This window comes from Seriola dumerili, unplaced genomic scaffold (assembly GCF_002260705.1).
Source record: "Seriola dumerili isolate Sdu_G_001 unplaced genomic scaffold, Sdu_1.0 BDQW01000331.1, whole genome shotgun sequence".
Lineage (NCBI taxonomy): Eukaryota > Metazoa > Chordata > Actinopteri > Carangiformes > Carangidae > Seriola > Seriola dumerili.
The window spans coordinates 5,880,157-5,905,379 of record NW_019174586.1 but is presented as its reverse complement, the minus strand read 5'-3'; the positions used below and the strand labels follow the sequence as shown (position 1 = coordinate 5,905,379).

Sequence of the window (25,223 nt, the reverse complement as noted above, 5' to 3'; positions counted from 1 at the left end):
AGAGGTGCACAGTTTTACCAGTTTAAGTTTCAGGCGCCAGTGGGAGGCCAGTGAGTGCTGTGTTTGAGGAAATATTCAAGTCTGCTGTGAGTTTGTCATTGTACATTTTTGGATCTTTAAGTCTGCTGACCAGAATCTAAAAGGAAATTCATTATTGTTGGCCAGGGCTGTGTGTTTGTCCTAATTGGATAGTGTTGGTTTCATTTCATTGTTAAATTTTAAAGGTTGCTGCTAATTAAGCAGCAAAGATGCATGAAGTGGTCTCTATCATGCTCTCACAGAAGAAGGCAGAAATGCTTTTTATCGGTTTTAAAAAAGTGATCTTATCAAGAAACTCTTGATGTTGAGGACATTTAACAACACATCAGACTTTATATATAGTACATTATAATGCCGGAAAGTGGCTATACTTATTGGCATTGTAATTTGTACTTCATGTCTTAGCTGTATTGGTATGAGTAAAACAAGCAATAAAACCTCAACACAAAATATAACTGAAAGTCAAACAGTAATCGCTCATAACCACAAAATTTAAGGAAAGCGCATTCCTGTTACTAAATCCTGTCTGATGTGCTGTGATGTTTCATGACACCTAGTGTGACATAAGTAGCAACAATGTGCGTGACAACAATACTGTGTTTGACTGATGCTTGACATGCCGATCGGAGTGTAAATTTTACTTTTGTCCCCTTTATAGGATTAATGATGCTTCTGATCATCCCGTAGGAAAAGGAAACATCTGTTATGTTGGCCGTGCTTTTTATGAATCCACAATAAATCTCTATATTTTTATATACCAAGAGACTTGTTATGTTACTTTTGTTTTTTTACATTGAGCATAGTTGCATGTCTCCCACTGGTGATACCCATCACAAAGGGGTGTCAAAAGGAGGTCACACGGATTATTTTCATTCTGTTGCACAGATATGGTTTGTGAGGCCAAAGATCCAAAGTTGGTGGGTGTATTTGTTTTTCATTCAACCAGGTTGGCATCGTACAAATTCCTGAGTACATCTTCGGGACTTTGGAATAGTGAATACTATAATGTATATCCAATTAAATGTTGGTGCTTGTTTATGCAAGAGCTGGTATAGATTGGTCTGTGGTAATGTCATAATTTTGTGCCTCTTTCGTGAAACCAAGTAGGCAAGACTGGTTTCTGTATCTCTGTATAGCATGAGGGTTGTGTTAATTTTAAAGGTACACTGTGGAGTCTTTCTGTAAACTAAAATTATGTTCTCTTCACTCACCTAAATACAATGTATTTACTTCCTGATAAAACATTTGCAAAGTAGATTTTTGAACTATTTTAAGCCCTGTATTGCTTACATCCATGTTTACTAGCTTGCACTCTCATTCCTCCTTGCCTTTGATGGCACATTGCTGCTCACCTTGGCACAGTGCCACCTGTAAGTCAGTGGAACAGTATTACATCATTGTCAGGAGTCTGTCATGTCAGCTTCATGCACATGCACGAGACAATCAAAATGGCGACACACAGCTAGTAAAACTGCTCCATAGCCTGCTAGAGGTCAGAAACTCCACAGGGCACCTGCAAGTATGTAGAATGTGAATTGGGAATCAGACTCAACATAGAAGTGTAGTACTAAATTATGAAAAACAAAACTTGACGACCTAGTTTAACAGTTGGATGGTTTCCCAAAACCGATGCTGCAGGTTTCATGGTGACAAGGCTGTGCCAAAAGTACTGCAAAAATTGGCAGTGGAAGCAATTACAGCAAGTACTGGCTCAAAACATGGGTGTGTTGCATCATGCTTTAATGTGCTGTAGATTGTTTTGAACTAAATTGGAGAAGCAACTTGAAAAATGGGGAGGGGAGACAAATTTCATTTATTGAGAGCAGCTAATTGAGAGCAGCTAACCTAAAATTGTTAAGGTATGTGCCAATTTTAAAAACTTTCTAAGAACCATTACCATATGACCAGTGTAATTTAAATGTAGATTAAATTGTTTAAAAAAGATTGCATTTCACAGTTTAAAGGCACAGTTCTTAAATGTCAAGCACAGCCATAGAGCAAATATTAAACATATGGTACTATGAAGAATTACAGTATTTTAAGAACGGGAAAATCATCTAAGTGGATCAGCTGGTGGCCATTACATTGAAAATTGTTGGGTAAGACAATTGGCATTTTAATAAAAAGTGTGATTCCTTATCAGCCCTCAGGTCCTCAGTCAGGTTATGCAACTTTGTAGGTGGCTCAACAGCTACATGTTGGAAGTACAGTTTGAACATTGGTGGTCTGCATCTAAAGGAAGTTAATTTAAAAGGGTACTCAAATAATGTTGTTATAGTCCTGTTCTAAAACTGTGTTAACATTATTTTTGTCATAATGTTGTAAAATGTTGATTTCTGTTAAAGAACATAAGGGCATGTCTGTCTGTTTTACGTTCATATAAAGGTAGGCATTATGCTGCATAGTTGTGTTCGCTGGTTGTACAGTACCAGTGATATAAGCTAAGGGAATTAATTGGGATATAGTTTTACTTTGTGGGGTCTTCATGATGTCATGTGATTTTAAGGAGTACATGTGCTAAAAAAAAAGATATCAATTACTTGCTTGTACCTTACAGTATTACATTTTTACAAAGTTGTATACAGTAAGAGATCCGATGCAACAGCAGTAAGAAAAAAAGGAATATAACCATCACAACGGTTGAAATCCACGCGTCTAACAAGGAACTTAAGATTTCCGACAGGACTAGAAGGCGGCAGAAACGTGAGTCGCTCGCCAGCCAATGTGGGTGGAGATTTTTTCAAGATGACCAATCAGCGACGGATACGTTTTACGATGGCGATTGAGTCAAACGGCCCGCCCTGACGTCGTCCATTGAAGAAGAAGAGGGACGGTCTCATCATACCATCCACAGAAGAAATTCAATCATGACGGCTAAACTTTGCAAGCTTTTTGTCGGAGGACTGAACGTTGAGACCACGGAAGATGGCCTCCGCAAGTATTTTGAGCAGTACGGGACGCTAAGTGACTGCGTTGTGGTCATGAACCAGCAACTCGGACGGTCCCGCTGTTTCGGCTTTATCACCTACTCGACACCGGAGGAGGCCGACGCAGCAATGGCGGCTAAGCCACATGTCGTCGAAGGCAACAACGTGGAGCTGAAAAGGGCCATAGCTCGAGAGGACGCGAACAACCCGGACATCCTCGCCAACGTCAAGAAAATATTCGTCGGCGGCGTGAAAGACCACATTGAGCCGGATAACCTGACCGAGTACTTCTCCCAGTTCGGCGTGGTGGAGAAGGCCGAGATCATCTCTGACAAGCAGACCGGCAGGAAGAGAGGCTTCGGCTTTGTCTTTTTTGAGGACACCGATTCTGCAACCAAAGCGGTGCTGACCAAATACCACACCATCAATGGAAACAAGGTGGAAGTGAAGAAAGCTCTGACCAAGCAGGAGATGTCCACCGGCGGCCGAGGAGGAAGGGGTCGAGGGAGAGGGATGCAAAACTATGGCGGCGGACGAGGGGGTGGCGGCTACGGAGGAGGCTACGGCGGCAATTACGGAGGCGGCTACGGCTATGGCGGGGGTTACAACGGTGGTGGAGGCTACGGGGGTTATGGGGGCTACGAAGAATACGACAACCAGATGGGGGGTGGGTACAGTAATGGTGACTTTGGGGACGGCTATGGACAGCAGCACTCAAATTATGGTGCAGTGAAGGGGGGCAGCTATTCCTACAGGAGCGGGGCTCCTTACAACAGAGGCGGCGGCGGCGGTGGTGGCTACGGCAGGGGGGGTGGATTTGGCGGTGGCTATTAGTGGCTTCCTCCAGTTTTGAGATGTTCATGGGGAAAATTCTGATTACAACGAACTTGAATTTACACACACACGCACACACACACGCGCACACACACATCATATAAGCCCAGGTGGGGGTGAGGGGTCTTTGTTTTGTTCATTCAAATGAAGCAGTGCCCATCACCCACACGGAATGAATGAGACTGTCCTCTGGATCCTGGCTCTCCCCCACCCGGACCCCATCTGTCCTCTTATTCCACACATTATGGACTTTACTACTAAGAATTGTGAATTATTGAATCGTACTTTTGTTATGTTTGGGGGAAAGACTTGTTTTGAACCATTTGTAAAGCCGTAATCAATGTCAGTCACTGCTCACTCAGAAATGAGTTTGTTTGTCTTGCAAACCAGCCAGATGTGTCTGTTATTTTTGCATCATGAACTCAGGGTTTTAAGTGAAGTTGGTGGCAGTGTCGGGCAGCATGGGACTCGATTGCTTGAGTTTCTTGATCTTAAACACTTCCGTGACAAAGTATTTTTTTGGAGAAATGTCACGGACTGTTTTGTTAACTGTAAATTACTTTTTTTCCACTTCTCCCGTCCCATTACAGGCGTTTGTTTAGATTAAAACTGTTTGAAATCCATGTGTTCAGTTCGCCCCTATGTTGTATTCTGCTTTTATTAAAGTTTTTAATGTTTTGAAAATCTATCTTATCTCGCAGTCTTAATTCAAATCGTGTGGGTTACATTTCAGAGGGGAGTGCATAAATATCAGCACTGTGGAAGCTGCAGTGTGATGATTTTCATCAATGTTAATTGGTAATCTGCCTCATGTCTTTTGTAATCTTGTGAATTGAGTTCATAAAGCCACCACCAGGAGGGAGTATTGCCTGTAAATTACCACATTTCCAGTTCATCGGCCATTTTATACCGGCAAAGCTAATACTTTGGAGGCAGAGGTTTAACCCACTGATTTGGTACATCATCAAAAACGGTGCTTTTTTTTTTTTAAACTGTTTTGGTCCTGTAATTGAAATTTTTGGAGAATAATTTAAATATACAATGAGCAAATACTCAACTTTTGCAATCTTATTAAATTCACTATTTCCCACGTGAATTCACGGTGAAATGATTTTAATTATGATTTTGATGCTTTTGTTTTGTTTGCTAAATTTTGAAAGGTGCATGCCCATAATATAAAATTAATATGAACATTCTCTTTGTTGGGGGAAAGTGTCCCTATTCTGCAAGTATTAGTATTTTAAACTGTTCAGTTTGACTTGTAATCTGGTTTCACTGGGGAAAAAATGCAATTTGACAATAGTTTTTCTAGAAAATCAGGTTTGGTTTACCTCCCTAAACCCACACACATGCAGCCAATTTGTTGTAAATGACATCACAGGATCCAGTGTTTAGTATCTGTTTTAAGAAAGCTTAACCCACTTGAACACTGGCTTAACTCCTTTAGAGTCACCACGTGTGTCATCTTTCTTCTAATATTATCTGAATTTGGTGTTGTTGGGATGTCTACTTGCAGACCATTAATGAAATTATGCTCTGAGAATTTGTAAGCAATACACCATCTTTTAGAGACTGATGTTAAGAGTAAATGTACATGCCTGATTGCTTCTGTGTTGTGAACTGTGGCAAGCAGGGACAACCAACAGAGACGAAGAAAAAAGAAAAATTTGTGAGCTCCCACTCTGACCCTATTTCCAGGTATGAAAACCTGAAGAGCCAAGGCTCTTCTGCAAGCAAATGTTTACATAACTCAGCCTATATATATTGATAAGTTGTTGGTGTGATGGCTTCATTTTAAATCACACCAAAGCTAAGCCAATTTCCTCAATTATCCATGATGACATCCACAAAAATAGCCGAGAGTACACATGAAGTACATGTATATATATGAAGTAACCAAAGAAAATACATATAGTAATACAGGCTGGTAAGAGATTAAAGGAAAAACCTGGAAATAGGGCATCAATAGGGCACAAGGGTTCAGTGAATGGTTTGATGAAAGTGATTTAAAATTTGAATCATATGCTGTGGCCTTCGCATTCAACAGATCTCAACTGAGTTCAACACCTATGGGAGATTTTGGACCAATGTGTCAGACAGCGCTCTCCACTACTATCATCAAAATACCAAATGAGGGAATATCTTTTGTAATATCTCTCGTCTTTCTGGTGGTCCAACACCTTACTAAGACACCAAGTTAGTCTTTCCTTTAAACACAAGTAAGCAAGCAAATATATGAAAACATAACGGAAGGAGACAGTTAACCACACACATTTATACTAAAACAATAATTTTCTCTAGTAGCTTTGACCAGAAAATAATATTTTGTGTTTTGGTGTAATATAATCAAGCTTAAGCTTAAGCATAAAGAAATAGCAGACACTGTGAGTGAGGGATTCACTTTCCCAGTAATGTTAGACATAATACTTGAGACATTTTGCCAAAATCTAGCAACCATACGAACCCATATGAACAAAAAATGACTCTGTGGACAGTAATTAGATCCGTCCCAGAACTGAGAGGTGTGGATGGGTCATAATGTGGCAGCAGATCAGAAACCATTCAGTGCTTTATAAACAAACAGTGGTATTTTAAAATAAATTGTTTGGCATGTGGGAATGCAGCACAAAGATCTGAGAACTGTACTGATGTGATCCACTTCTGGCCAATGAAGACAGTGATATATGTGATATGTGTGAACATGATCTGGGCCCTCTATTTCTAAATAAGACATGACATCATTGAACAAACCCATGACTCCTCTCCATATAGTAAAGATGTTCTTATGCAATTTAATATTGTACATGGTGTTCATTAAAAACTAAAAAAAGAAAGCTAAATTGTATCAAATTTATTGACATTTAGCCCCCCCTTGTGACAGATGTTAATTGTTGACAGCTACTTTGATTCATTTGGTTGTGCTGTGATCTGCATAACGACTGCAGTTCAGTCTTCAGATCACAACATATGAACCACATCCTTTATAGACAACGATTAATCTGGAAAATAATAAATAGATTAATAGACAATGAAAAAACACTATTTCATTCAAAACTAGAAGAAATCACATTTATGATAAGAGAAAAAATATGAGAAAATAGGCTATATCGCCTATTCTATGGCCACCAGGATAAAAAAAAAAAATTTGAGTGATTAATAGTAAGGCTGGATTACTAAATGGGCAAAGTGGGTAACTGCCCAATGGACTCAAAAGCCCCATTTACTACTTTATTACAATATCAACTCTGAGGGGTCCTACACCCCAGATAGTGGCATTTACTCTCATAGTAAAGTGGGAAAAATGGCAAATATTCACTTTTGAGAAGCTGATATCAAGGAATATTTGGCATTTTTGCATAAAAAAGGACAATTAATCAGTGAATTATTTGTCAGTTACCTAATTGACTGATTAACTAATCATTTCAGCTGCAGGGTACTGGTTAGTTTCAGGGTGCTTGAGGTTATAATGAAATTGCAATGTATAATGGAGGTCAATAGGGGCCCCCAAAGGAGGTCGTGCTCCTTATGTGCAGGAATTTAAGATCTTGCCATTGAGCTGTATCAACATATTATATCAATGTGTATATGATTAACTTATTACTTTTGTCATTGTAATTTCTGTGGTTTGTTATTTTACATTTTAAACGTACTGTTGCAGCCTGTTGCAAAGGGAGGGTGGGTTGTGCTTCTGTGGCTGTTAATATATAACTTCAATAAAAATAGATGAAGACACAAACCTTGACAGATCAATTTAATCTGATATATAACACATGTGATACATAATGTGATAAAAATATAAATAAATCCCATTTAATAAAGTTTTTTTCATCTGGTCAGTGATACCATCGTGATAAACTGCGTATGTCTGTTCCTTTTGTGAACCACGGAGTGATACCTCTCGGTTATACGGGATCTGCGTGCAGCGCTCATGCCTGCTGTGCTCTCTGGCTCCGGGAGGATGGACGGTGTGTCTTTAGGGTGAGTTGGTTTAGCGGTGGGGATTATTTTGTAAATCTGTGATTCACGCTGCATGTACATCTGTTGGGTAACATTTTAGGCCACATGATCTACTGACCATAAATCCAACACGGTCAGTCAAAAGAGCACTTTCCCAGCAAACGAACTCAAGCTAGCCTTGTTGACTAGTTAGCTTCGGTAAGTTAGCTAGCATCGTTTGCTGCTCCAAACCAAACTCTAAGCAAACATTTGGGAACTGCCATCAAGTTGTTACTTACAGACAGTGAACTGAATGTGCACTGGCTTCTAAAATTGGTTATAACCACGATATGACCAATTATTTACGGCAGCTAACGGCAGCTGTCATAAGCTTATGATAGTTAAATGATTAGCAATGCTAAGAGCTAGCCAAGCTGACAACTTGACGCACAACAAACTCAAAACAAACACAATTTTCTACCAAACTTCTTTTGATTTTTATACACAAACCCACAACCTATCGGCAGTGTGTTCAGTATTCTTTAGTTTACCGACTCGTGCTGTTGTGTCCTAACTTATCATAATATTCCCATGGCTTGTATGTGCTGCATCATTATTTGTCCAAACTGTTTTTGCGGACACAGGATGGGTCATAATAAGAGTCCAGATAACATGCAGTTGAGTAGATCCACGGTGTCATTTTCAAACAAACACTATGAAACATTAACCAAGAAAATGTTCTGTCAGATGAGCTCTGGGTGATTGTCATGTTTTCTATTTTCCTTTCCCTCCTGCCACCTGCTTTCAGCTCAGTGCAGACCACCTTCGGTTAAAAGTTTTAAATCAATTTACATATGGTTAAGAATATTCTTCGGGGTTAGGATTCTTCAGCGGGTTTTGTTCTTTGTGGTCAGGCTGCTTTATGAAATATTAGGTAACAGGTAATAGTTTTGTTTTTTCCTCTTCTTTGTGTATTTGTCTGAGGAGTGCGTAAAACATAAGGCTGGCCATATACAATTTTTATTTTGTCAACAAATCTCCAAAAAGAAGAGACCATGTAACCACAGGATTGAAATGTCTTCAAAGGATGCATACACTATGCAGACACTACAGCAGCATCTGAGTACTATGACAACCAAAGTAGATTACCATGAAGAATTGAGGATTATTAAAGGAGGATGGGTCAGTGGTGTCATACAAGTTTTCAAAAATAGCTAACACTTGCAGACAGTGTAACAAGCCAACAGACAGCTCCTGGCATACATTTACTAAACAGCCTTTTCTGTGGTGTAGCACAACATTGATTGACAACAGTAACAAAATTAGTATATTTCTAGAACTCATCTTACCACTATTGATTTTGGAGGCTTCACTAATTCCAGTTTTTTAGTCCCTGTCCCATCCTCTTTATATAACCCTTGAGATGAACCATGAAGTACTTTGCCTAACTGTTGGGTCACCATCTATCTCCAATGATCCAGACACTGCCTCTCATGTCTTACCAGTCTGGTGGCCACACCGGCCTTACCGCGTCCGAACTGCACCACGGACTCGGAGGAGGACACGGTGAATGGAGGGATGCACACCTTCAACCAAACGCATATGAGGAAAGCTTTCCAGTTGATGAACGACCTGAGGAGGTGTGTTGCTGACAGTGGCGCTTGTCCCTACAAAAAAACCCAAAAACAAAGCCAGTATACAGTTGGCCATTTCACTGTGTCCAGACGTTTTCAGTATGCGAGTGAAGAGGCTGTACTCTGCCAGAAAAGTCAGAAATAATGTATTAATGGAGGAGTCATCTTTGGTCCACCTGGTTTGTCTGAAAATGTCAGTGTGGGAGTGAATTACTTCTGCCTGAGGAGGAACTGCTTCATTTTTAAACAGAAAAGTCCAGCTGGTGGCTACCTATCTTGTATTTGTAGTTGCTGGCCTCAATTTGATACAAACCTTTCAGCTACCTGGAACAGATGTTCCAGTGATAAGTGTCAGGTTTCAGTGTCTGTCCTTCAGAATAGAAAGTAAGTGCTTCTTCTAGACCACTTTGTACCACTACCCCAGTGTTTTACAAGCAAAAGTCCATTTCAGAAGAGATCAAAGAGATCCCACTTTGTCTGCTGGCAGGGGCCTGAACAGACCACAATGCAAAGCTGCCACTAAACAAGAGGCTGCATTTTGAGTCTGGCTTTTTCTTTACTGGAAAAAATGCTGTTTACCTGGTTTTACTATGCTATTGCTCTCTCTTAAAATGCTTAAAAACAACACATGCCATGTACTGAAGCTCATATGTTGTTGTTGATAGCAGATTATAATAGTATATTAGATGTTGTAGATAGATTTGTTAAGGTAAATAATGGTAAATACAAGACCAGACATAAAATAAAAATGCTGTCAAGGATAAAAACACAATTAAGTAGACCTTAAATGATTACAAGATTAGTCAATTGTTAGTTTTAGCCACTTGAAAAGCAAAAGTAGTAACTTAGTAAACTGAATCGGTTTGGGTTTTAAACTGTTGGTCATACAAAACAAGACATTTGAAGATATCACCTTGGACCATGGGAAACTAGGATGGCCAAATTTTCTGACATTTTATATATTAATTGAAAAAATAATCAATGGCATGGATAATGAAAATAATAATTAGTTGCTGTCGAACAATAAAACTAAAACCTTACTTCCATTCTGGTTGTTAGAAAGGAAAAAGGGTAAGATGATACAACTTTTGGTCAGCTTAAAATTAGTATGCCACTCTTGCCTGATAGTGATACTGAATGAAACTCCCAAATGGAACAAATCATTGTATTCTATAGGAGTTACAACCCTGGTAATTAACACCTTAATTGGCACATTTGCTGGCAGCTGTCCAGCCCATACTTGTCTTAAAGGATGCACCCTTTTCCTGGCTCCTGTATGCATATTTATTTTTACACAACTTTATCACATACACTTGGAATGAAAATAACAAACGTGCATTTTTTCTCTCTCTGTCACTTCACCCTTCAGCAAAAAGTTGCTGTGTGATGTCCAGCTGATCGCAGGGAGCGTTGAAGTGCCAGCTCACAGGGTGGTCCTGGCGTCCTGTAGCCCCTACTTCTGTGCCATGTTCACAGGTAGACATACACTGCTGTTTGCTTGGCATCATATCTGGTGTGGGTGTGTGCTAATGTGTGCTTATCTGTGTGTTTCTCTGTGTGCAGGTGATATGAGTGAGAGCAAGGCCCATCAGGTGGAGATCAGAGAGGTGGACGGGCAAACCCTGAGAAAATTGGTCGATTACATTTACACTGCTGAGATTGAGGTCACAGAGGACAATGTACAGGTAAGAGAGTGCGTGTGTGTTAGTGTTTATGAAGAGGGAGAGCGGGGAGGAAGGGTGTGAGAGTGGGTAAAAAAATGTTTTCCTGTTTTTACTTGAAGTCTTTACTTTTTTCTTCTGTAATGGTAGCTTTTACTGTTTTTAACTCCAATTTCATTTAAAAACATAGTGATATGAGGAATTAACAGGATACTAGCAATTCTCTTTGTGCGTTATGTCCATATAGCCCTTCCAGCTTGTCCTCTCCTCCCTTCTCCCTGTTGAAGGATTCAGTTTTGAACAAGTAACATGTCGCTGCTGCCTGAGGAACAGTATTTCAAAACACTAGCTCAGTTCATCTTTGTCACATTTTCTCGCTGTTTTACAGTGCGGATGATGATAACTCGAAGTAGCACTGTTGCTCTTAGCAAAAAGATCTGGGCTCACAGTATTAGTCACACAGTTACAGAACTTCCTTGTTGTTGAGAAGGAAACATCTTTTGTTTTTCCTCACCAGTTTGAGCACAACTCAGAAAAATAACTTAACTAGTTGGATCTGAAAATAATGGCAAACAAGCCTACAGAAATTGTTGAGGGGAAACAACAGTTTCAGGCAAGATTCTTGATAAGCTGTTTGCAGTAGTTACAGTGTTTATTGCAAACTTTTTAACCCTCTTTTTCTACACTATTAATGCAAAATACGCATGATGTGTAATGAACTTTTAAAAGTGACATAGCTGGTTGGTAAAGTGCTGTTTTTATTCTTTTGAATGATTTTATAGATGTCACTGTTTTTGTCTGTCACAAGGGATGTCACTGTTTTTGCCTGTCACAAGGGAAGTCGTCCCTTAAGGCCTGATCCCTTTAATTATCTGGTTTTTCAGTTGAAGTTTCAGAATGGCCACAATGAACCTGCCTGAGGAGTAGACATTTACCACAAAGGATGTAAGAGCTGGTAATGATTGTGAGCTGTACTTTGCTGTGAAAGCACAGGACTGAGACCTTGTTTATCTCTGTGGCATTAACTCCTGGTGTCTGCATGGCTCTGTTGCGGGGTTGAATAAATGCACCAGGATCAAGCTGCAGGCTGGATATTTCCTCTGATTATTAGTACAGGAAGTGTGCATGGAGAGAAGCAGGAAATCCTCCCACTGTTAGCAGCGTGCTTGCCTGATTGGCTCACTTGTAAATGTGTGACGCGTGTGTTTTGACTAGGGGCTAATATTCAGTAAAAGGTTGCATTACTTTTCATTTCTTCACATACAGTCAGCAAGCACTTTATTAGGTACACCTGCACAGCTGCTTATTCATGCACTTATATACAGAAACCCAAAGTCACTGAACTGAGGCTGTTTTTAGAGCAAAGAGAGGCCCTACCCAGTATTAGTATGTGCTACCCTCAGGCCTGTCTGTGTGTGTCACAGCTGCTGTAAGCACAGCTCAAGCGGGCCTGATGCTCCCTTTTAGAAAACATAAGCCTTCAGGGCAGCTGGAAAACTGAGGAGACAGTAACAGTGCACACTCAGAGGATGAGTGAGTGTGCAGACAGACACTGTCTCACTGACCTAGTTAAGCTAATGTGTAGGGACGTATCAAAGGGTAGCTTTGTCTTTTAGCATCACTGTTTGAACAGTACATTGCCTGCCTGTTTTGCTAACTGATTGGCTAACAGACCTAAGACGACTGCAGGCCTGAGCAATAGAGACAGAATAAAATGTTACAATCCCTCTGACAAGTACCTGTATGGATACATGTTTATATAATGTGGCAGTGTTGATGAATGACTATTGCAACATTTAAGTCAAAGAAGATACAAATTTAGTGCGTATCATAATGTTACAATCATCAGTTTTACACAGTATCTAGGTTCATTTGTAGGTGTCAAACTACATTAAATTTGATGTGTTTTCAAGGGCTGATGTACTGCTGTCTAATATGGCAGTGCGAATACATACATTACTTTACTCACTGTCACTGTACTGTAATATATGACAAAAAAACATTGATTATCAAAATTATCAAAAAATGTTAATTTTCTGTCTATTAACTAATTGTTTAAAATTGACTAATTGTTTCTGGCCTGCTGACTAATTGACAGAGGCTTATGTTTGGCTTGTTGATCAGCTTTATGGACTGATTGCTAGATAACTGCGTTATAGATTGTTGAGTAGCTTGTTGATTAATGCACAAATTGATTGACTGACCAGTAAGATTGTTGAAGTAATGAGTTAATTGGAGGGAGAGCGGTTGTTCTGATAAATGGCTAACTCACCTTTCTTTGGCTGTGGGTGGTATTTAACTGTGCTCTACCATTTCATTTTGTTAACACTTTGGGCATAAGTTCTTCTTTAAATTGACTTTTTGTGTCCTCTTTGCAGGTTCTGCTGCCAGCAGCGAGTCTCCTGCAGCTGATGGATGTCCGTCAGGTTTGTTGCGAGTTCCTGCAGTCTCAGCTTCACCCCACCAACTGTCTGGGCATCAGAGCCTTTGCTGACCTGCACACATGCACACAGCTTCTCAACCAGGCCCACGCATACGCTGGTAAGTTTCCCGCTGTTCACAACACGAATCCTGAGTCATCTTTGCCACTGTGTGGTGTGGTAGGTGGTGGGGCTTTAATGTAACGGTTGAAATATGCTGAAATGTTTGGAAAACTGCACGATGTCCAGAGAGTGTGAAAATGTCATGTTGAAAGTGACAGTGTCAAATGGTGAAAAGGATACCAGAGACACCCTCTCAGGTTATTAGGTGAAATAATTAGTTGTGTTGTGTGTAACCCTGCATGTTTGTGTCTCTCAGAGCAGCATTTCACAGAGGTGGTGCAGGGTGAGGAATTTCTAGGCCTTACTCTGCAGCAAGTGTGCGGCCTCATCTCCAGCGACAAACTCACAGTCTCCACGGAGGAGAAGGTCAGACAGCACAACGCAGACACACACTTCAACTTTTTATCAAAGTGTAGCCTGTTTCCTTGAACGTGAAAAGATATGTGAGAATTATATTCATAAGGGATTTTCCAGGAACACAAAATAAATAAATATAATAATAATAACAAATGACTTTTCAGAAATGTTAGGTATAATGGGAGCGAGGGCTCCTCCTATAAGTCGATGAGTCAATGCATCAGTTAAGAAGACGCCAGGTCGACTTGCATTTTGTGAGACAACTCACTGCACTTTTATTTAGCTGCCTCGCAGTACACAGGAGCAACAGTGTGGCAGGCTGTAAACTTTACAAACCGAGTCCAAACCACAAAAGTAACTATGATGGAAGTAGAGATGGGTGATGGAGATGGAGGGCACCACAATGCTTAACAGTGCGACTCGTTTCTGTCGGCTGCTCCATCTCTCTCCGCACTGGTGGCCGGCTGACAGCGTAGAAGAGACACTCTGCGGTGCAGTAGGATTTCATTACTGAGCTATGACCAAGATGTCAACTTTTACTGTCTCTGACTGTTTGGAAATCTGATGTTTTCACATCTCAGATGGTGAACAAAGACAGTAAAACTCAAAGTTTTTAGGTAAAAAGTGAGTCACATACAGGAGGATGGTGTGGGGAGGCTGAGCTGACACAACACATGCAGGAGAGTGAACGATATATATATTTCTCCTATTTGCAGATAAGATATAATGATGAAGAAGAAAAGGCATGAACCAATTAACTGCAAGCATCTGACCAGTTAATACACAGAAGATGACAAAAAAACCGATCCCCAGGAGTTGATGCATTGATTAGAGATGCCGACTCTAATCCTGACTCTGGGACAGCTCTAATGGGAGCAGAGAAAGATCTGGAGCTGTATTAAAGGCAGATGTCCTCATCACACTTGCTGTGTCTGATTATCTGACTTAGGCCAGCAGACATATTCCAGAGGATGGCATCTCTGTTTGCTGTTAGTCAGTCAACAGGAGGAGTCAGAGGGAGCATCTATGTGTCATTCTGCTGTCAGGGCAGCAGCGGTCACGGTGACTGGTTCAGTCAAACATAGACACACAGGGAGCCAGACACTGTCATAATGTCACTGTCCATCCAGCTTCATCTGGAGACAAAATCAGTTCCCACTGAAATATCTGCTCATTTATTGTTGGTGGATCAATACAAAAGTATAAATACTATAACCGCCCACATCTTTTGCATTAATTTTAAAAGATGTGGGATTCATCGACTTTTGTCCTTGTTCAGTTTGTTTGTGTGTTAATTCAGTCCTGTGGCACATTTTGAGGATGTGGAAAAACGTCCTGTTGTTTGATCGTGGGAGCTTTCACACATTTAAGTTGGTTATCCCCCATTGCTAACCCTGTAGTCACGACAGATAAATAGAATTTAATCCAGTTTATTACCCTGGATATTTTTATTGCATTAGATAAATGTGCAGGTGAAACCACATACAAGTAAACAGTGCATAGCTTCTTATTTAATTAGCTGAAGTATCAGGGGTCTGCCACCTCTGATGCTGATATCCTGCTGGGAACAACTACAAGAAATACGTAGGTACAGCTCGAATGGTTCATTTCACATAATCGGAGTTAAACCGTATTCATGTTTAGTGCCATGTTGCCTCTAGTTTGTAGACACTATGGAGTTAATTTCATTGAAATAAGAGATCCTGATATCTCCAACTTAGAGTTAAAACTATTTTTTCCACTTAATTACAGTTTGTGTGGTGTCATGCGAAGTCAGCTACATAGGCTGTAGCTATCGGCAGCAGAAATCCAGCAGAAGTAGTATCAGTATTTAATGCAACACTCACACCCACACACACCAACACGCAGCGCTACATTATAAGAATTACACTTGTTATTACAGTACCATTGTGTTGGATTGTATTACAATATGCACGTGTGTCCATTTTTGTGGCTTGTGTAAATCTAAATTCGAAATAGCTTATGCTGTGTGTTGGTATAAGGTTTGCGGTTTGAGTTTAGAGGTCGGCTCGTTCAAACCCTGGAAGAGAAGAAAGTCTGTCGAGTATTGACCTTCTCTCTCTCAGCAATCATTATAAATATCCCTTTGTGCACAACAGAAGCGGTACTTAGGCCCTCGTTTGCTCCAGTGGAGCTGCTCCACAGGCCAACAGGAGATGATCAAGTGTGAATGTGTGTAAATCAGTGAATTTGAATCAGCACATTACTGACAGGGTGTGGTGCCTTCACCAAATCCTGTTTTGGATAGAAAGGGGTGTAAAATAAAGGTCTGCCACCTTCAGTGTGCTGACAGTGAAGCACAAGCAATTCACTATGAAAGAGCACAGTATCTACAGCTTGAACGATGCATTTCACACAGACAGTGAGTGAAATTGTTGAGCATGTGAGGCGTGGCATGTGCAATGTCCACACTCAGAATGTCTGAATGCTTAAAACAGAGTACTTGTAAGTCATTGAACAGTGTATAACAACCCACCCCCCCTCACACCCTTTCAACATCAGAAAAACAACTGTCTAAAACCGTGAATAACACTGCATCTCATGCAGTGATTGACCGGATGTCCTTAGGTGAGGAAATTCAGCTCAAGTGTAAAACTTGAATCATTGCATTTCTTGGTCAAAGACAAGGACTTTGAATTAAAAATGTGAATACATCTTAATTATTCACTCAGTCTCTGAGTCTTTGTCTCCATGTATTTCTATTTTTATTACTCTATTCTGTTCTCTCCCTCACTGCTCTCTGACTCAGCTCTCCATCTCTCTCCCAGGTGTTTGAGGCTATGATAGCTTGGATCAAGCATGATAAGCCGGCTCGTTTGGAGCACATGCCCAAACTGATGGAGCATGTCAGACTTCCACTACTCTCCAGGGATTACCTGGTACAGGTAAAATACATTTTCTGTTCTGCTCTGCTTTCTCTAAAATCTTCATCCTTTTCCCTGTCCACGTCACACTGAACACTGTGTTATTGTGCATGTTACTTACATAAAAAATGTAACTAAACTTAGATATACGTTAGATTAAGTTGTGAGTAACACCAAACACCAAATCATCCAGGTCATAGGTTATCTAGAAATACTGTACTAAGGGCCTGGAGATGTTTAGTGAATTAACCAAGATGCTGCTTCAGTTTGAAAGAGTCTTCACGTAACAACAAGTCCATATGCCTTTAACTTAATACCTTCAGATAGGGTTGGTGCTCTTCACCAGCGTGCTTCAGTTGATCAACACATTTTTGTCTTTTCAAAAGTGTGTTAAGAAGAAAGCCTAAAAATCAGTTTAGTACACCACAGTGCCTTAAAATGAAGTGCTCTTAATTGTGCGTGATGTGTGTGCTGGGTAGTCGGTAATATCAAACTTGTTCTTCTACATATATATATATATTCTGTCAATTTATCCCCTTGTCCACCGGCACCACAACTTGGTGTTTTTACAGTTATGATGTTTGGTGACATTTGGCTGAATTGTGTCCCTGTTTCAGATTGTGGAGGAAGAGGCTTTGATAAAGAACAACAACACCTGTAAAGATTTTCTTATAGAAGCAATGAAGTATCACCTGTTGCCTGCCGACCAGCGGCACCTCATCAAGACAGACAGAACCCGACCAAGGACACCTATCAGCATCCCTAAGGTAAACAAACACACACAAACATCTCACATGCCGCTCGCTGACAGACAAAACGTGAACTCACAGTATTAATTATAGTTTCTTCTCTTTTGTAAACACACTTAAGTGATTCAACTGTCTAGCCTTGACTCTGTTTGTGTGTGTATGTGTGTGTTTGCGGGCGGGCGCACGTGCATGTACAGGTGATGATTGTAGTTGGCGGTCAGGCTCCTAAGGCAATCCGCAGTGTGGAGTGTTACGACTTCCAGGAAGACCGCTGGTACCAAGTAGCTGACCTTCCTTCAAGACGCTGCCGGGCAGGTCAGTATATGTACAGTATCTTGTGCATGACTGGGGTGGCTGCTTAGGGTGTGACTAGCACCTTTTCCATGCTGAATATGATTTTGCAGTATAGTGACACAATAACAGAAATATCTGACACTACATATAACAACGCAAAATTCCTCCTCCATGGAGTTCAGTCAACATATCAACTGACAAAAATTGAATTTTTGAGCTTCACAAATTTTATTGGTGTAATTAACAGCATATCTTAAAAATTCCTCTCCGTTCAAGTGAAGTAGTCCCTGTTGCACCTGCACTTCCATGCAGTAACCTAACATTTGGACAAAANATTTTGCAGTATAGTGACACAATAACAGAAATATCTGACAATACATATAACAATGCAAAATTCCTCCTCCATGGAGTTCAGTCAACACATCAACTGACAAAAATTGAATTTTTGAGCTTCAGTAACCTAACATTTGGACAAAATTTAAAGCAGATGAAATGTACCCTACAATTGTTTTCCTGAACTATACAAGATTCAAGTCTATGTGAAGTGAGATGAACTGAATAGTCAATTGTCTGAAAAGTAAAAAAAATGTATATCTAAAAATTTTAGGTTGGCTTTTTCTGTTGTAATGAGGTAACACCTCCAAAACCACTAGTGTGGGCATAATCACCCAGAAATAGAAAGGCTCCATGAACACATTTTAATACATTTCCACAAATCATGAATTTGTCTTACAGTTTTTGAATAATTGATTTTATTCTCTCCTACTTTCCCCAGGTGTTGTTTCCATGGCAGGCCGTGTGTTTGCAGTCGGGGGTTTCAACAGTTCACTGCGGGAACGGACGGTGGACGTGTATGACGGAGTGAGAGACCAGTGGAGTGCAGTGGCGAGTATGCAGGAGAGACGCAGTACACTGGGAGCTGCTGTGTTGGGGGATTTACTGTATGCTGTGGGTGGCTTCAATGGAAGTATAGGTACAAACCTACACACACAGTTACATACACATCATAGGGTTGCACAATTGTGGCTGCAGTAGTTATTAGTAGTTAGTTAATGCTTATCTTTTTCCACTTTTTAATTAACAGTTGCTGTGCACATCTGGAGATCAATGCATTTGAAAATTTTCTAATCTTGAAAAGTAAAAAAAAAGTTCGGGAGAATTCTCAGAATTTCTTTTATTACTTGTTTCAGAAAGTATTACAGTGTTTTGTGTTGAAATATGTTTCTTGGGGAATATCTCAAGTAAAATACAAGCTGTAATTATAGATATTGCGCAAGACTTTAAAATAATAAAACTTTGAAACAACCTTATACTTTTAGGTGCTGTGTCATAGTTGCTACTTCTCATGCTTTATCGCACGATCTTGTAAAGCATTTGAGCCAAATAGAACCTTTTTATGACATTGTTTTTGATGGTTAAAAGCCTCTGGGTGTGTATCACTCAGAACACACACAGAAATTGACCACATCTTTTCCAAAACAGGCCAGATTAAAATATTTTCCAGATTCTGAAAGAACTGCAAAATTACAAAAATCTGTGACACATTGTTGGAAAATAATGTGATGTGAAGTGAGGTATTATGGTCTACTCTGGTGTGGTGTAGCTGCAAGAAGGCAGATAACTAAAAATGTACAGATTCAGTCAAGAAATGTCTGGAAGAAGTGAAATTGGAGACGAACAATGTATGAGCACTAAAGATGAGGCAGGTAAAGTAAAATACTTGGTTCGACTGAGCAAGATTCTGATTGAGTTTCCCTGTTCAGTTCTTTAAAACAAATTTCCCCATCTGACTCAGCATCATTATGTGGCTGTGTCCTCTCTCGCTCATTACCACCTGAGGGTGAGAAGATGTAATTGCTTGCAGTAGCAAAACTGTCTACTACAGTGTTAACAGTAAACACAAGAGACAGGGGAGCCATTTTCCTCTCTTCTCTTAACACATCTACCAGCTGAATGCAGAATGTTAACACCCACAGATTGATCAACACACATGTAGTCTCTCACTAATTTTCTAGCCTTTCTGTTCTTCTCTCTTTTGTATCTTTCTATCCCTGTTTCTCTCTCGTTCAGGTCTGTCGACAGTAGAAGCCTACAATTATAAAACAAATGAGTGGCTGTATGTGGCCTCCATGAACACCCGACGTAGCAGTGTGGGTGTAGGGGTGGTCGATGGTAAGACTGAAGTGTGTGTGACCTGGGTTTTCTCAAATGCTCTTTCAACAAAAATACAAAATCCAAATGCTACTGATTTTTAATGACCGTGTGTCTGTGTGTCTGTAGGTAAGTTGTATGCAGTAGGAGGCTACGATGGAGCATCCCGTCAGTGTCTTAGTACAGTGGAAGAGTATGACCCTGTCACTGATCAGTGGTGCTATGTGGCTGACATGAGCACACGGCGCAGTGGAGCAGGTAAACACACACACACACACATACACACATACACACTTTATCTTACTCTACATTCAGTACAAAGTACATTATGCACACTACAACAAAACAAGACTTCTTTCACCCTTAATAGTGGCTCTACAGAAAAGAGACATGTTTACAAACTGGAGATTTTTAGTTTTTAGTTGATACTGTGTTGTAGTAAATGATGCAGTATTTTGGTTTTATCAAAAGTGTTATCTGGAGCAACAGTGCCACCTGGTGAACTTTGTCTGTAATTGTACACACAAGAACCTGAGAAACAACACAACTATCAGTAAACAGTGTTTAATTGCTGTAGTGGATTTTATTAAAGAGTCAGTTTGTTCACAAAATGTGTTTGGCTTTTGATCAGCCAAATCGGACTCTACGAATTTGTAATAGGTCACACAGTCAAAAGAAGAGCAACATTAGATAGCTCTACTTTGTTGTAGTGTTGTAGCATCAAAAGTTTTGATATTTTTAAATCAGAATGGTGTATTACATCAAATGGTATTATGACAACAGTACAACTTCATCTACAACTACTACTTCATCTGTGTTCACACTGGTGCCTCCTCTTGTCTTTCTGTCCAGGTGTGGGAGTGTTGTGTGGTCAGCTGTATGCAGCCGGAGGACATGACGGACCTCTAGTGAGGAAGAGTGTTGAAGTTTACGACCCACACACCAACAGCTGGAGACTGGTCTGTGACATGAACATGTGCAGACGAAATGCAGGTCAGATATCGCCCACAGAATCACACATCCCTTAAATCCTTTATCATCAAGATCATTGGTCATGGCCATCGCTATTGAGCTTTCATGGTAAAATCTGCAAAAGTTTCAGTTTTTGATCCTGTGGTTTCAAGACTTTACCAACAACTATATAATCACAAATACATTTCCAGGCAACAGCTATTATTTTTAGGTTGCAAGTATGTAAGTACCAACTTGATAAAAGACCTTACTGTAGACAGACATTCATGAGGTACAACCCATTAAAAACACAAAGCAGATTATCTCCAGGAGCAAAACACTCTGCTGTAGGTTCTTCTCATAATAACAAAATGAACCGTACCTGTATCCTGATGCACATATAATGACAAATTTAAATTTTGTTGCCCTTACAGACTATATTTTATGTAAGCATTATCAGGAATTTTATAATGTGAATTGCTAGTTTTGGTAGGGTGGGTGAAGGGAAATATATAAGGATCAAACAAAGATGTTAAATTTTAAACTCTCTCTTCCAGGTGTCTGTGCCATTAATGGACTGCTGTATGTGATTGGAGGAGACGACGGGTCCTGTAACCTCTCCTCTGTAGAGTTTTACAACCCAGCCACAGACAAATGGAGCCTCATTCCCACCAACATGAGCAACGGACGCAGCTACGCCGGTATGTCTCAACTGATCATACCACAGGCAATATAATATGACATTTTGCCTGTGTATGTAGCGGTTTCTCTCTGTCTCACTGTCTGTCATGTTCTCACTTCTTCAGGAGTTGCAGTGATTGACAAGCCATTATGACCACAGTCATCCTACAGCATCAGCTCTGCATCGACAGCCAGTTTCACAGAGACTCACAATGACGCCTGAAGCTCAACAGGCAAGCAGAGAAGTAACGCCTGTGATAAAGCTGTCCAAATGGACGGGAGGCTCTCAATCTCAGCTGACACAATCACGGATGGATGTTGACGGTTTGGCGCCAACGCACATCCTGATTTTGTTGCTGTCTCCAAGCTATTTCCATTTAAGCCCTGTGAGATCCTGACTCTTAAGGACATTGTTGCACTGGATAAAAAGCAATAGCCACAGGAGCGCAGGCTTAAAATAACTCTTAGTCTGTCTTAGTGAGAGGTTTTCCAAATCCCAAGCACATAACACGCAGCTGTATCAGCTGACGTAAGACTCACTCAGACGCTGATGTTGGGAAGACTTTTTGTCAGGAAGCAGCTGACATCGATAGGCCAAACCGAGTGAAGTGCTTTAGATGCTCAGTGGTGTAAAGGTGGCGTTCATGTGATGGACTTTATCAAACCCAGGGAACTGAATACTTCAATGCACCAGCTGACGGAAACATCAACTCAATCGATCGACTGCACAAATCTCGTTCACTAAATTTCAGACAGACTCTGCTTACAGTGTTACCAGTGTTGCTGCAATAATCCTGGAAACCCAGGCACGCCATGGGAGCCATTTCTTAAAATTGAGACTTGCCACAATTCCTATAATATTAATCATCTTATGGCAACAATTTGCTCAGCTTGATCCTGTGAAATGAACCAAGTTGATTGATTCCTGTGCCGATCGTCAGCAGCTCCGGCTTTTCAACTAAAAGAAAACCAGCTTTGCAGAGAGCTGCTGTGCTTGTTAGCAAAGCCTACAGTTTCCAGTATTTGTCCTCAACCTAAAGACCTAGAGAGCTGCAAGATAATTTAAAGAATGCTGAAAACATCTTATATGCAAATTAAGTATCATATTTAATATTTTTGAGATTGTTTTCAAAGAGGTTGAGAACCACTTCTGTGGCTTCAGACCCAAACCAGTTGATCTGATTTGATGCAGTGGGACTTGATTGTTTGTTCGACACACTACTGATGCACTGAACACTTGCACTGACTGCTACAAACCGGCTGGCTGACTGGCTGGATGGCTGACTCACCGATTGGCCTGGTCGGATGTCTGCCTTGTCTTTCTGACCGACCAACTGGATCACTGACCTGCTGTCAGATGTCTTCATGGGAGCATTTAAACTCAACACTTAAAGGCCAATAATTTCATCAGAAATTATAAGAAAATGTGCCAGTTCTAATGATCAGAATCAGAATAATGCTGGAGATGTTTTTATCGCTTAGTAACAAACTGAAATGATTAATTATTTCTGTTCATTGTCTAAGGGAGTGTGTCAAAATGCACTGTAGAAATTCAGCTGTAAAACTATAATGCAAAAGATGCAGGTTTAAGATTTTCTATTTATTGTTTTGGTTCAATTGATTACACTGCATTTATTCATATCAAAGTTCTCTCATCCTAATAATGTTACACTGCTCTACTGACATTCATTCAGATAATGGTGGCTATATTTTAGGTGTAGTTATTTAGCTGACTGACTGGTGCCATAGCTTTGATTCTATTAAGAAAAGAGATTTATAGAAGCTGTTTGATGAAAGGTTTTCTCAGCCAACCTTTCACCTCTGTCCACAATCTTCCAAAAAATCACAGAGAAACTGGACACAACCTGCTGTCATTTCTAAGCCCTTTGACCAAGAAGTATATAAAATACTTAAAAGACTGTACTGTTGTTTTTTTTTTTATATTTAATCAATTCACAGGTCATGTGTGCTATGTTACTTCCACCCATGTTACAAATCATACATTTAAGATTGAATGTGTTTTTTCGTGTCTTCCAGAAAGTTGTTACTGTTGGTTTTTGACTTCATATGATTTCATCATAAAACTTGGAGTAACTTGAAACTTGCTGGAGACACTGTCAGTGATCCATCACTGAATATTCCTGTTGTCTGCAGAAATCTCCAGACATGGATTTGGAGCTCATATTGTTGCCTCAACAGACAGAACAACTGGGACAGGATCTGGAGTGCTGAGGTCTGGAGCACACAGTTATATTTAGAGCTTTTTGATAAGGTAACATTTGGACATGCCTCATAATGCAGACACTCTTTATGTGGAAACATCAGCTGCTGCACCTTCCTAAAAAGTTTAATGTGTGCTCCATGTTCCCAGAGCTCCACTCCACATCCTACTTTTATTTTTTGTTGGGTATCATCAAGTAGGAATGCTGGTAAATAGCATAGAGCGTGCGTGCGTGTTCATGTGTGTGCAGGTGGGATGTGCACTTCAGTGTTGCAGCATGCACATCACTAAAGGGTTAATGTGAAAACAAAAAGGACCTGGTTGAAAGCTCCAAAACAGCTACTAAATGGACCTTGAGGTGAGGCTGCTCCTTGAAGTTTTCAGATGAATGATGTTCTTACTCAGTGCAGATATTATATTTTTAATATCATAATTAGTGGATGTTGTGAACTAAACGGTTGATATTGTGAGGTTGTGGTTTGTGAAGGTTGGACTTGTGTATGTTCATAGTTTTAAGCTTGTGAGCTGTTTCCACAAATGATTGGAAACCTTCAGACTTGAAACAAGTTGAATTAACAACACAAATACTAAGCAGGCTTACTTTGCAAAAATGCTCTAAACTGACTTGTGCTCCTTTGTCTGAAATTGTAACATTATGCATTTAGCACTTTAGGATGTTTTGTATAAAATGAGAATCCTGTTCCTGTCACATTTTTTTTTTATTTTCGGTTGAACAGATAAGAATATACATGAACACAGGGATATTCCTTCAACAAGACAATAGGGACTGATGTTTATTTTGACTCAGCTGAACAGAACTTCCTCTGTCAAGTTTAATTTATCCTCTGTTCATTGTGAACAGATACACAGCAAGGTTTTTTGTACAAATGGAAGCAGAAGGATGGGCAGACAGGTACATGGATTATGTTCATTTTCCATCAAGTCTGAAGTCAGCATACAGTGAGCAGCTTTTCAGTGATGGTTTGTATCTGCCTGTATTGTCACCTTTTGGGGTCTCTGACACACTAAAGATGTTGGTTTGATGGAAAATGTCATTGAACAATAGAGGAATTTCATTATACAAAATAATATCTGCCATTAACTAAAAAGACGCCTGATTTGTCAAGTAAATGTAAGCACAAAATAAAAAATAAAAATTGGTGATATATTTTAAGGACAGTGGGAAACTTTATTTCTAACTGTGCATCCTCTACATATCCTACAATATTAGAATATTGATATTGAACTATATATATTCCTTATGCTGCTTTATACTTTATATATATTTTAATGATATTTTTTATATATTTTTCATACTTGGGAGGAAAATATACTTTTTACCCCACTACATTTATATGTC

The 25,223-nt window shown here is 39.9% G+C and overlaps 2 protein-coding genes across 3 annotated transcripts; both read left to right on the top strand.

The window, feature by feature from the left end:
• The first annotated feature begins 2,775 nt into the window (after positions 1-2,775).
• LOC111232614 (heterogeneous nuclear ribonucleoprotein A0-like) lies at positions 2,776-4,488 on the top strand. The gene has a single exon (XM_022760207.1). The coding sequence runs from the start codon at positions 2,907-2,909 to the stop codon at positions 3,798-3,800; it is 894 nt and encodes a 297-aa protein (XP_022615928.1). The 5' UTR covers positions 2,776-2,906; the 3' UTR covers positions 3,801-4,488.
• A 3,215-nt stretch (positions 4,489-7,703) lies between these two features.
• klhl3 (kelch like family member 3) lies at positions 7,704-25,018 on the top strand. Of its 2 annotated transcripts, none has more exons than XM_022760200.1 (15): positions 7,704-7,778; positions 9,242-9,376; positions 10,740-10,846; positions 10,934-11,055; positions 13,410-13,572; positions 13,831-13,940; positions 16,721-16,837; positions 17,434-17,583; positions 17,763-17,880; positions 18,635-18,832; positions 19,930-20,031; positions 20,140-20,268; positions 20,863-21,003; positions 21,519-21,662; positions 21,768-25,018. In XM_022760200.1, exons 1-15 carry the CDS (start codon positions 7,729-7,731, stop codon positions 21,794-21,796), a joined length of 1,815 nt encoding a protein of 604 aa, XP_022615921.1. In that variant the 5' UTR covers positions 7,704-7,728; the 3' UTR covers positions 21,797-25,018. The 2 variants fall into 2 exon arrangements, with proteins under 2 accessions (XP_022615921.1, XP_022615920.1); XM_022760199.1 differs by having other exon boundaries at positions 7,713-7,778; positions 9,218-9,376.
• The last annotated feature ends 205 nt before the right edge of the window (positions 25,019-25,223 follow it).